Source organism: Solanum stenotomum, chromosome 3 (assembly GCF_019186545.1).
Source record: "Solanum stenotomum isolate F172 chromosome 3, ASM1918654v1, whole genome shotgun sequence".
Taxonomy (NCBI): domain Eukaryota; kingdom Viridiplantae; phylum Streptophyta; class Magnoliopsida; order Solanales; family Solanaceae; genus Solanum; species Solanum stenotomum.
In genome coordinates, this window is record NC_064284.1 from 2,690,397 (window position 1) to 2,703,666 (window position 13,270).

At 34.2% G+C, this 13,270-nt stretch overlaps 2 protein-coding genes across 2 annotated transcripts; both read left to right on the forward strand.

Moving 5' to 3' along the window:
* Nucleotides 1-1,854: 1,854 nt before the first annotated feature.
* On the forward strand, nt 1,855-8,636 carry LOC125860298 (centromere protein C). Its single transcript, XM_049540224.1, has 11 exons — nt 1,855-2,146; nt 2,425-2,627; nt 2,715-2,803; nt 2,932-3,034; nt 3,141-3,310; nt 3,424-4,358; nt 4,461-4,542; nt 5,906-5,991; nt 6,816-6,900; nt 6,985-7,092; nt 8,216-8,636. The coding sequence occupies exons 1-11, from the start codon at nt 1,991-1,993 to the stop codon at nt 8,326-8,328; spliced, it is 2,130 nt and encodes a 709-aa protein (XP_049396181.1). The 5' UTR covers nt 1,855-1,990; the 3' UTR covers nt 8,329-8,636.
* Nucleotides 8,637-12,011: 3,375 nt separating this feature from the next.
* LOC125859651 (F-box/kelch-repeat protein At1g80440-like) lies at nt 12,012-13,270 on the forward strand. Its single transcript, XM_049539440.1, has one exon. The coding sequence runs from the start codon at nt 12,083-12,085 to the stop codon at nt 13,163-13,165; it is 1,083 nt and encodes a 360-aa protein (XP_049395397.1). The 5' UTR covers nt 12,012-12,082; the 3' UTR covers nt 13,166-13,270.

Genomic DNA, 13,270 nt, shown 5'->3' on the forward strand with positions numbered 1-13,270 from the left:
CCCCCCCCCCCCCCCTGCATGAGATAATTTCAACAATAAGAATACTAATACCAGAATAAATTAGGATTATTATGTGAACAAACCAACGATCACAACAAAATAATTTCCTTTAGTACTTTTTAGGAAAAGTTTAAGAATTGTCCGATGCTAGAAGTTTGGTTAAAATGAGTTGCAATAAATGACAATCTAATACTCTCTCCGTTCCTAATTACTTGTCAACTTTTGAATCGACATACCTATTAAGAAATTAATTAATGATATAGTGAGTTTACCATTTTACCCCTATTAATTATGAAGAGGATGAAAAGTTTTGCATTTTTCAAAGTAATTAGTCATTTAATTGAGGATATAATAGGTAAAAAAATTTGTCCTTTCTTGATTTGTCAAAATGGATAAGTAATTAGGGACAACTATAAAAGGAAAAGTAGACAAGTAATTAGGGACAGAGGGAGTAAATGACACTCTTAAATTATACTCCCTCAATGTCAAATTAATTAAATTATTGAGTCATTTTTCATTTTAAAAATTAACTTAATTGTCCAATTTTCAAGATTACTTTTAGAATGTTTTTCCAATTTCACCCTTCATTAGTTAGTATTGAAATTAGTTATTAATTAATGTTTAGTTATTTTAATCATAAATTTGTCAATAATTAATAAGGATAAAAATGGAAAGTTATGTCGAATTTATGTTTGAATTTTCTTTTCTTAAAGGATATGAAACCCCTCAATAATTTAATTAATTTGAAACGGAGTGGTAAACTTTTAACTATTCCAACTAGCACAATAGCTTGCCACATGGCTAAATAATTAATTCTTCTCACTCTATTCTGCATAGTTTTCATCACAATAATAAAAAATTAATGTTACATATTGTACCAATCATTCATCGTCTTTGATCCTCTAAAATTTTGGTCCGACAATAGTTGTTTACTATTGATTTGACATATTTTTTTAAAAAATATAAATTAAAGGTAATTTTATTATATTACCATTTGAATATAATAAATACAATGTCTTGAAAAATGTAATAGGGATATGACTATAATAATGATAAGGGTAAATTAAGAACTAAGTGTAAAATTATCTATGAACTTCATAAAGTGGACAAGTATGGTTGGACATCTATTTTTAGTATAGTGGACAATTATTGTTGGACGGAGGGAGGATAAGTTCTCGTGACATGATTCATGATATTTGCTTCGTACAACAATAGTTGTCTATTATAGTAGTTTGGAATGTTCAACAATACTTGTTTACTTTATAAATCAATAGTAGACAATTTTACATTTAGTTCTTAATTTACCATTATCATTAATTATAGTTATTTTTCAATTACATTTTTCAAACGTTGTATTTATTATACGGAAAATGGCCACAAATATTCTTGGATTATTAGAAAAAGTTTATATATACCCCTCATTTACCTATTGAGCTAAAAATACCCTTCAATCCACCTTTTTTATTCATTTCTATCCTCAATTCTAATGGCCATTTTTTTTTTTTAAAAATAATTATTATTTATTATGTGACATTTTTTTATTGGATAAAATTAATTCACAAACCATTTAATTTTCTCCCTTCCCACATTAATTTTTTTTAAAATCCATTTTAATCCGTCCCACACAATCTTAAACTAGTCTCACTCTTCATAACCTTAAATCCATCCCGCCCCATATTTGCCCCGCCCCATTGGCATTCCTCATGATGGTGATGAATACAACCAGTATCAACCGGTATAAAGATAAAATTAGAACGGAGGATTGACCAGTGGATGTTAACCATTTTGTTGGGGGCATATGTGCAAATAAAGAAGAAAAATAATTTGCGTAGGGTACCCTTCGTTTCGTCCATCGTCAGTCGTTCTCGTCCCTCTCTCCCGCTCAGTCCCATTTTTCAAAATTAAATAAAGAAAAAATAAGGAAAACATCCGCTTCACACAGTTGGTGTGCCCTTTCAAGTTCCTGAAACTTCCAACCCCTTATTGGAAGATGGTGAACGAAGCTCTTATCTCCGATCCGGTGGATCCTCTCCATAGCCTTGCCGGACTTTCTCTACTCCCAACAACAGTTAGGGTTTCCACCGACGCCTCTGTATCAGTTAACCCCAAAGACCTAGAGTCAATTCACAATTTCATGAAGTCCATGGTAACTTTTCCGTTTGTTTTTCTTCACTTCTTAAGATTTCTAGCTCTTTTATAGACCTTACATGTTAATTTAGAGGAGAAACAGTGTTAATGTTGTTACTATGGAGTTTTCGCTGTTCTTCGATTCCTGCACTGAACTCCAACTTACAATTAGTACAATTAAAATGGAGTCTAACTTACATAAATATTGTAGTTTGTCAGTTTTCATTTGGCTAGTTATTTTATTTTGGATGATGTTAATGACGATAATGTTGTTCTCCTTCATTATGATATTAAAAGGAAGCCAAGGGTCCTGGGCTCTTGGAGGAGGCAAGGGAAATTGTGGATAATGGTGCGGAGCTTCTGAATACCAAGTTTACGAGTTTTATACTATCTAAAGGCATTGATGGGGATCTTGCAATGAAGGGAAAGGAGAAGCTCCAGGAGAGAAGACCAGGACTGGGGCGTAAAAGGGCTCGATTTTCTCTCAAGCCTAGTACAAGGTAAATTATAGACAGTCTTTCTTTTATTCTCTAAATTAGATCCTATTGAAACTATGGCGTTAGCTTACCTTGCTATGTGTTTTGCAGTCAACCTACTGTCAGCGTAGCTCCTCGTTTAGATATTGATCAACTGTCAGATCCAGTGGAATTTTTCACAGTTGCTGAAAAGCTAGAAGGTGATTTTGTTTCTGTTGTTATCTCTTAACTATCTGCTTGCAAAGTTGATCCATCGGCAATTAAAAACAGTATATATTATACTTAGAAAAATAACAGTTTTAGTGTTTTACATATGGTGAATTTACAGATGCTGAGAAGGAAATAGAAAGACAGAAAGGTAGCAGTATCCATGATCCAGATGTGAATAATCCACCCGCCAATGCACGGCGTCGTCGACCAGGCATCTTGGGGTACACTTAGTTACTCTTTGTTTTTTCACATGGAAATGCCTGTCTTACCTTTATCATCCTCTCAACTCGTTGTTGCACCTTCTTAGAGTTCTCTTTTCTGTCTCAGCAAATCGGTGAAGTATAAGCACCGTTTCTCATCCACCCAGCCTGAGAATGATGATGCATTTATATCATCTCAAGAGACATTGGAGGATGATATTCTGGTGGAACATGGTTCTCAGTTGCCAGAAGAGCTTCATGGCCTCAATGTTGAACTACAAGAAGCAGAACTCACAGGTTAGTGGGTTTAACTAATCAAAATAGATACCTTCTGATTTCTAGATTATATTTTTAACTTCTCTATGAGCAGATTGTATTTCAGAAGTGATGATTGCTTTTCAATTCAACAGGGTCAATAAAGAAAACAGAAAGCAGAATAAACAAGATTCTGGATGAATTACTGTCCGGTAGTGGTGAAGATCTAGATCGGGACATGGCAGTATCCACATTGCAAGAGCGGTTGCAGATCAAGCCCATTGAACTAGGCACTTTATGTATTCCTGAGTTCCCTGTGACTGGAAAGCTTGATGGTAAAGCTTTTGGAGAGAGGATTCAGAAGCCTAGGAAGTTTTCATTGGAGGTACGGGAGTTGGTTAAAAGTGCAACCGAGGGAACACCTTCCTCTCACAAACAGCATGAGGAAAGTCCTGCCAGTAAATTAGCATCACCCACTCCACCAAAAAGTCCATTTGGTTCATTGTCTTTTTTGAAAAAGAAACTTATGCAGTCAAATCCACTGAGAGATCCTTTTTCGCCTCTCAACATTGATCTGCAATCAAAGCTTCCAGATTGGTCTGTGAAGAAGAAATCACAATGTGTAAATAATAATGTTGGACCTACTGAATCTCATGGTTGTGAAAATACGAATATTATGGTCCCTTTAAGAGGTTCAGACTTAGTGCATGAGCAACTGATGGAAAAGAATCCAGGCAGAGATAGTGTAAAAACTGGGCCAAATGGATCTCGATCTGGAATGGAGCAACATAATGGTTATGATGATATTGATGTCAATACTAACGTCAACTTAAATATGAGAAATGTGGATTCCCGCCATGAGTCTGATGGGATTGACAAAGTGAAAGATGATTCAGTTATAAACAATGTTTTGAAGGATCTACAAGGTCTTGAGACCAAATCCTACATTAACTGTCAAAAGCTGCAGGATAGCGAAGTTCTTGCTGAAACACTACCTTCTCTTCAAGCCCAAGGAAAAGCTGTCGATACAGCCAATTATACCATTGAAACAGTTGTTGAGGATTTTGGATCAACTGAAATTGATCAGCTGGCAAGTCTATCCACTTTTTACTATTATATGCTACATTTGATACATTATTCCAGGAGTTATAATTCCAACTCTGACATTTTTTCATTCATATGTCATTAGCAGGTTGACAATATGCTACCAGAAACAGCGCCTTCTGCAGAACAAGATCATTACTTTGAGGATTCTGTCAAAGACTTAAATAGTGGTGAGATTCTATTTTGGATGATTTTTTCATGTCAAGTCATCATTTATGAAGATGCGACATTTGAGCATTGTCTATTTCTTGCTAGATTCTTTTGTATAGATAAATTTTTGTACGTATTCAAAATAATCCGTGTCTTGTTTATGTTTAACACATCATTTGAGTTTTACCTGGAATCATCTGCAGTCAACTATTCGTTTTTTGACCCACTTGAATTTTCAACTCTTAACTGGGTGATTCATGATATTGGGAAACTGGACATTTCTTAGGTCTGCTACAGGTTATAGATTAAGGTGTGAAGTGTTGGAATTTAGTATAGGAAGAAGTAACTGCCCATGTTTGCCAAAAATTGTACTGCAGCAGACCAATACCTTTGGTTGCTTGGAATGTTCTATCATAACTTTTCTTTCCTTTTCCTTATTATCTCTGGTTTTTTAATGGGAGGATGCATGTGATGCATCTTTATAAAAAGAGTAGATGTGTAGAATTTTGAACTTGTAGTTGTCAAGAATCATGACTTTTGATCTTCACTTTTTTTTTTTTTTTAAAAAGGTGATGATTTAATATAAAAGATGGGGATAACGCTCCATCATTGTATACCATATAGAGAACCTTACAAAAGATATGGTTCTCAGCAAAAATGCACTCATCACTATTTATCAGGATGTTTAAAGTACTCCAAAAGTAACAAGATTTATCTAATATGTTTGAACTTCACTTCTATCTTTCGAGCATCCTGTTAGGTACTAGATATAAATTAACATGACGTAAGTTTGATACTGGTACATGCAAGTTATTGCTGTATTTTGATGTTCTATTGTGGTTAGAAGCATTAAGGTGTCAATAGTGTCAGTAGCAAAGCATTAGGGATGATTAATCATTAAAGTAACCCATGTACTGATAGCATAAGATCGTATGCCACATATTGATACCTATTGCCTAGTAACAAACTCAATCCTGCTCTTCAGAGTCAGAAAGCGCTTCCACTTAACCCAGTTTATATTTGGTTACTTCCTTTACTGTCTTTTATGTATAAAGTAATCTGCTACCTCCAAATATAACCTACAGTTGCTGAAATCATTCTCACATTGATCACCTTCTCTTTTGCAATGGTTCTTTGAGCTTCTGTCACTCTTTACATTATAAAGTTGTCATAGTTACATCGTCAAGGAAATAGACGTGGGCAGTTTTCACTTTTCACCACCAAAGACTTTCACTGCAATTTAGTTGCCTGTGCATTCTGAATTTATGATGTTTTTCTTGAACAGATAGCTAGTTATTTTAGCCACTCTACTTTGCATATCTTAACTAGTAATAACTGTCTAAAGTTTGGAAAGAACTTGAGAACCTTGGTGTCTTTATACAGATCAATTGAACTCAGTTGCAGTTGAAGTTCCTTCTAGAGACGTGAGATATAAATTTCCTGAGATGAGCCCTCAGCATCACACCCAGGTTGCCTCCTTTCTTGAATGCTCCTTTTTTATTTTTTATTTATATAGCAAACTCAAAGTGCAAAGTTCTATGCTAGGTCCATTTTTCTCTGGCAAGTTAATCCTTGGATACACACACACACACACACACTCTTTCTCCCAAAAGCAATTAATGATGGCAGGGTATAAGGGGTCAAAATACTTGCCACATACAAAAGCCTGGTATTTGAGTGGAGAAGCGGGGACACTATCCAATATCCGTAGAGTTTCAAACCATTTGCCATTGGTCAGAGTTTTTTGGATCCAAAACAATTATTGTTAAAGAGTCTACGATATCAAAGTCAGTAAAAATCGTTTGATTCTCCAATTGTAACTGTAAATTAGGAGACAGTAAAGCTGATTGCTTGTATGTAAACAAATCCGTAGATGACTAAACACTAGGATAGGGTTTGTGCAAAAACATATTGCAATTCCCAAATTTAACACTAGCATGAACTGCGTTTGATAACCATGATTATTTTATTCTCTTGAAAAAAGTGCTATGATGTCACTGATCTAAGTTGCCAAATGTTTTGATTTCTGTCTAGGGTTAGGACATTTTAAAGCTGTCTACTGAAATGACCCTCTGATATTATTGGTGTAAAATTTGACAACCAATCTGTATAAGAGACGATATTTCTGACGTGACAGTGGATATTGAATGATATTAATTGAACACATTAGAAGTTTTAGCCCATGATGTCTCCTAATTTTGGGTTTACATGTGAATGCTTGTGCTCTTTGCAGTTGGATTTCTTTACCTGTATTGGTTATACTGATTGATATGCAATATTTTTGATGCATTAGGCAAAAGATAAGCAACAGAAAGCAAAGAAACTTGCTGTTGGAAGGCGTGAAAGAAAACATCTTTCTTCTAGGCCAAGTCTAGCAGGTTTTTACTCTTGTGCCTATGGGGATGTCTTTATTTGAAGTCTTTCATTTGTGTTTCTGATAAAGAATTTCATGAATTTGACAGATGCTGGTACATCATTTGAAAGTGGGGTTAGACGAAGCAAACGAATGAAGACAAGGCCTTTGGAATATTGGAAAGGCGAAAGATTATTATATGGACGGGTTGATGAGGGTGAGTATTGTCTTGTAAATTCTTGTGTTGTTGCTTTGCTGGGTTTCCGTTCTTCAGTTTGGATTCATTTGTTAGACTTCGGTGATACGGTAATAATTTGTTTTGATCCTCAAATCTAGTTTTTCTTTTTTTGGCATGTGCGTGTGAGAGAGAGAGATGTGTGAAACTAGGTCACAACATGCTAGACATTATACTTATAGTCTTGGGAAGGTAACTACTCACGGAGATTTTCTTGTCCTTTAGATGGGATGTTTATCAAACTATACGACCTAATATTGGAGAGGTTGTTGGTAACATATGCACATTTTGCATAGAACTCTTAAAGACGGGGAAAGAAAATATTAGGGACGGCTTAGCTATTAGAGAAACATGGTAACTAGATTACTTGCATGTCTGCTAAGAGAGTGCAAGTTAGAGTATCAGAATCTAGTTTTCAGGGATTTGTTTCGTACTTGGTCAAGTCTCTTCCAGCAGGAGATTAACTTAGTTAAGGCTCTCCTAGTTGGTGACTTACTAGCTCAGAATACTCTTTAGAACTTGAATTACAGGAAATTAGGTAATTTGATCCTTAATATTTCCGTGCTTGAAAATCATCACCGAGATAATGTAGTAGACTTATTTCCTATATCAGCCAACATGCTGAATTCCATAAATTGTCCGCACAAATTTGAAGTAATTTTTGAACACTAATCATTTCAGTTTTGGATTTTTCATATAAGGGATGTCTTTAGTTACTTTGGCAAGTTTATTCTAGTTGAGCACTCTCTTATAGAAAGTAGAAACTTGAGCCATAGGACTTAGGTAATTTAACCCATCATATTTTCTTGCTTGAGAATTATCATTGAGATAATATATCAGACGTAGTTCATATATCAGCCAACTTGCTGAATTCCATAAATGGTCAACAAAAATTGAAGTAATTCAAAAGTGATTGTTTCAGTGCAGAAGCTAATTGCAGCCAACATTGAGTAGCAGCTTTTGGATATTACTTCTATTGTGACTTGCAATTCAATAAATCAAAGCATATGCTAAACACAATGAACTTATCTTTTTGACTGGTTGTTTCATTGTTTAATCTGTGGAGAAAACAACAGATTTAGTGTATCTGTGTGTTCTGTTGCAGGTTTGAAGCTTGTTGGCTTGAAATACATCTCTCCAGGAAAGGGATCATTTAAGGTGAAGTCTTACATCCCTGATGACTACAAAGACCTAGTTGATTTAGCAGCTCGCTATTGATTTTCTAACAGCATTGGTGGATGGGGCTAGCTTTCTGGATCTTGTCCCATGCTTCAGTTTTAAATACAAATGTAGCCATTGTATGTAATGTACCCGAGGTAGATTTATAACATTGTGAACCTTGATTTATCATCTTTAATTTGTTGAGCGCTGTTGGTCCATCTATTGATTATCCCAAGAGCAAATGACTCCACAGTGCTTCAGACACTTTTGTTGACTTGTTAATGTTAATTGAGGAAACTACGAGGCCAACCTGTAATAGCAAAGGGCTCTGTTTTGTTTCTATGTTACTTTATCATATTTGTTAGTTGTTAATGTCGTCTATTTAGGAAATAGAAGGCTCATTATAAATATGAATCACCCATTAGACTCTGGAGCCAAATGGCCACTTTTCCAAGCAAAAATGCACAAAGGGATCCGAAGATAGACCAAAACGGCCAAATCGATGTGTGTCCCTTTGTGCATATTTGCTATGGAAAAGTGGCCCTTTTGGCTCCAGACTCCCTCTATTACTCCAATGGCCAGAATAGGGCTGTCAGCAACAAATTATAAAAGTTTTTACTAAGTTTATCTAGTATGTCAACTAAGTTTCGTCATGACAAATTTTAGAATATATTCCCACTGTAAACTTATTAGTTAAAAAGTATCCGAATGTCTTTTTGTTCCTTGTTTTTGGCCACTAAAGAATGAAATATAAGAGAAATGCTTTGATGTCTTTATCGTCCCTTGTCCATTTTGGGGTGTGCCAAACATCTCCAAATTCAAGATTGTTATCAAATATAATAAATTTAAGAAATAATATATAATGTTATGTTTAGTCTAAAGAAGGCTTGCTCTTCTTTTTTTTAAAAAAAAAAAATTATAAGCTCATCTAGATTTGTCAGCACAATGATTTTTCCAAAATAAAATAAAATCGAGGAGTTGCAATCACCAAGGGGGTAAGCATTAGAGCTAAAATCCAGAGTCAAAAAACTATAAAAATATTACATGAAAATTAGTTTACTCTACTCAAGATGGAGTATTAGTATTAATAATTAAACTAACTGGTTCTCATTTTTTTTTCTTTGAATTTGAATATGAACCATTGCTAAGGAGAAATCTTAGTAGCTCAGTTGGTTGGCTATCTAAACTCTCATCTGAGGGCTGAACTTTCGTTTATAAAGAATGTTGCCTTTTATATTTAGTCGTAAACCTTTGGTTTTCATAAAAAGGAATGTTATGAAAAAGAAAAAGAAAAAGTCTAGAATTAATGAAATGAAATTTCTAATCATTTAAAGAATTTTGAACGTCTCTTTACATATTTCGTGAGGAAAGTTGCTGTCCTTTTCTTCGTTGCTTCTTAACCTGGAGGAAGACTATATATAAAAAAAGATCAATTCAATATAATGATGTTCAATATCCAATTTTTTTTTTATGATCGTGCACTTTAAGTAATTTCAAGAATACTTCCCACCAGCAACATGTATCAGGTAGCTCAAGAATCACTCAATGTTTTTTATCTCCGCTAGTACCATTATGCCACACCCTAAAATACTTCAGCGTACAATTTATGTTTAAGAAGAAATCGTCTAGTAATTATTAAACCAATCAATGTACTATTAATATAAAATATGTTTAGCTTATTAAATTTGCAAGTAGAATTATTGTACAATATTTATTTGTACTATATATTCTTACATGAAACATTCTTTAATTAGCGTCCTTGAAGGAAAAAACATTAAATAGAAAGAAAGAAAAAAAGGCAATTTGATTATTTGAAGGATAATATAAAATATGAGTTATGGCCCATGGGTTACTATACATGACGCACATACATATTTTTCTGTTTTTTTTTTTAAAAATATTTACTCTTTTTTTTTTTGTTTTTTCTTTTACGTGTATACACAAATAGACATTTTGTGAATTTAATTATTTCCTTCTCATTTGTTTCTTTATATGCTCTGCAATTATTTAAGTTCGTATCAACAAAATAGAGCCATCACTGCATATATATAATTAGCTATATGAAGATATCCAAGTATTAAAACATTAACAAAGAAAACTCTAGATAAACTTAATTTATGGTTTTTGTATTTGTCTTTTACTATCATATACTTCGATTTTAAAATCACATGTTATTTATTTTACTTCAGTTATCATATTTATTAGGTGGAGTGTTAACATGTTGCCCTAGATCTGATATATTTAGTGGGATATGCTGAATTTTTTGCAAGCAATATTAGTATTAATTTAAAGAAGTGAACAAATTAATAGATCACTGTAATAATAAGCAATGTCACATCTTATATTTATACACAATATTGTAATTTTACTTATTATATATAATTTATCATAATTAAGTGTTTAAGTGAAATGAATATACTTGAAGTAAGATTTGATGCATGATTATTTATAAAAAATTTGTCATTATATTTTATTGACATTCGAGCTAAATTTTGTTTCAACTTTATTTTAAATACGTGTTTTTATTTATCTATTACAAAATTAAATTAATCATATAAAATCTATTATCTGCTTTAATTATATGCATTTTCCTCAATAAATCCGATAAAAATAAACCGACCTCGTTAATATCTCTATCTTGGATACTGGGACGACATTGTTTCCTGTTTTTTTGGCCCTTCTTGTGGCGTAACCAATAATCCCCCTATCCCCTATCCCCTATCCCCCATCCCCCAACTCCAAAACCTTCTTTTAATTTTTATTGTTTATGGTTCCACTCGGTTACTTCCTCCGTTTCTTTTTATATGTCATTCTTATTATAAATAATAATTGATTTATAATACTTATTATTTTATAAAATCAATGCATGCATTATCATATTTTTTCTATTATACCTTTGATAGTTAATTAGTCTTGAAAAATAAATATTTGATCAATTTTAAAAAACTAATAAGTAATTAATATTTATTATAATTACTTTATACATTAATTAGGTACTCTCACCATTGCACTACTACTCTGTAAAATCTGATGTTGTCATGTTTTTCTTTGTCGTAAAATTCTTCTCTGTCTCTTTGCAGTCATATATGCAATTATATTAAGATAAGAATTTTTTTACTTAATTTTATTATAAATAACATCAGATTCAGTAGGAAAATTTAGATCAATTTGAAGTAATGAAACTGATGTTGTCATGTTTGCTTTAAGAATTTATAAAAAATCATTTTTACACAAAATATATAGAAAATTGAGGTGGAAAAAAATTAATTTCTACAAATTTTGGATCAACTCATATTGAAAAATTTTTGTTCCAAAAACAAACTAAAAAATTTAACTAGTCATTTAAATGCATTTCAATTTTTGAAATTTACTATATTTATCATTTATTAAAAAATTGACTTTAAAAAAACATTAAATAATGATAGAATTGTAACCTTACTTAATTTCTCAATGTAAGTTAAGTCTAAAATTAATGTGACATATAAAAAGAAAGGAATGAAGTATTTTTTTTCAATGTCTCCTTCTTCTTCCTACTTGAATTTGTTACACTTCATGTGTGATTTGTTGCATTTGAGCAAAAAGTTATTCGGAAATCACCTCTTTATCTCCATAAAATAGTCCGGGTATATTGGTGGTCCCACAATAGCACCGAAAACCTATAGTTTGTCACGATTCTGAATCGTGAATGAATATTTATGCATGCGATTAGAAAGAGGAATAATATTTGTGTTCTCCTATCTTCTTCTTTATCTCTCTATATATACACACTCACACTCAATCCCAATTTGTTAATTTCTTCTATCTTTTCTTCATGGATCTTCTTCCGGGTCTTCCTAATGATATTGCTTTTGAATGTCTAATTCGTCTTCCTCTCCATCAATTCTCTAAAGCTGCTTCTGTATGCACCAACTGGAAAACCGAGATCAAGCATCCCCTGTTTCGACAACGTCGGAAAGAATCGGGTCTTACCCGACCCGTTTTCGTATTAGCCCAAGCCATGGTTACTACCATTCGAAAACCTTATGGCATTACCAGCCTTTCATCTACTCAGTTCTATAGACTCACCCTTTATGATCCGGAAAGGGGATGTTGGTACGATTTGCCGCCGATACCGGAGTTAATTGATGGATTGCCCATGTTTTGCCGGGTTGTAGGAGTCGGGTCGGATGTAATGGTGATAGGCGGGTGTGACCCGGTTAATTGGAGGGTTATGGACTCTGTTTTCATCTACAATTTCGTATCCGGTTCGTGGCGTCGTGGGGCGGATATGCCGGGAGGACAGAGGCTTTTTTTTGGATGTGCGTCGGATTCGGAGAGATTTGTGCTGGTCGCCGGCGGACATAACGACGAGAAGAATGCGCTGAGATCGGCTCTGTTGTACGACGTGGCGGAAGATGAGTGGATTACGCTGCCGGAAATGGCCTTTGAGCGTGACGAGTGCAAGTGCGCATTTCACCGCGGTGAATTCCACGTCATCGGAGGCTATCCTACGCATGCACAAGGTCAATTCCAGCGCAGCGCTGAGGTGTTCAACTCCGCCACATCCCGGCAGTGGCACCTGGAGGAGGACTTCCTGGGTGCCGACACGTGTCCCCAGACCTGCATAGAAGGCGACGACGGGAGACTATACATGTGCCGAGACGGTTCCGTGGTCGTAAAGTTTGACGCCACGTGGAAACACGTGGCGAAACTGCCAGGTGGAGTATCCAACGGGGCGTATCTGACAGCGTGGCAGGGGAGGTTGTTAGCAGTGGGAAATTCAATATTAGATGAAATTCACAGTAGTTATGAACTTGATGTGAATAGTGAGAGTAAAGAGAAGACATGGAGAAAATTGGATACTCCAAATGAATACTCTGGACATGTTCAATCAGTTTGTTGTTTAGAGATATGAATCTGTCAAAAAGAATAGTATGAACTTTGCTTGTTTAGCATCTTTTTTTTTTTGGATTTTCTTATGTCAGGAAATCACATGTAAGTAGTACCAGATGAAGCTGTT

What these genes read in the sequence shown, in the direction of transcription:
- LOC125860298 (XM_049540224.1), top strand. Translation starts at nt 1,991, where the DNA reads ATGGTGAACGAAGCTCTTATCTCCGATCCGGTGGATCCTCTCCATAGC. An exon ending in TCTCTCAAGCCTAGTACAAG is followed by an intron (nt 2,628 to 2,714) that starts GTAAATTATAGA and finishes TGTGTTTTGCAG; the next exon opens with TCAACCTACTGTCAGCGTAG. An exon ending in GCCCTCAGCATCACACCCAG is followed by an intron (nt 5,992 to 6,815) that starts GTTGCCTCCTTT and finishes TTGATGCATTAG; the next exon opens with GCAAAAGATAAGCAACAGAA.
- LOC125859651 (XM_049539440.1), top strand. Translation starts at nt 12,083, where the DNA reads ATGGATCTTCTTCCGGGTCTTCCTAATGATATTGCTTTTGAATGTCTA.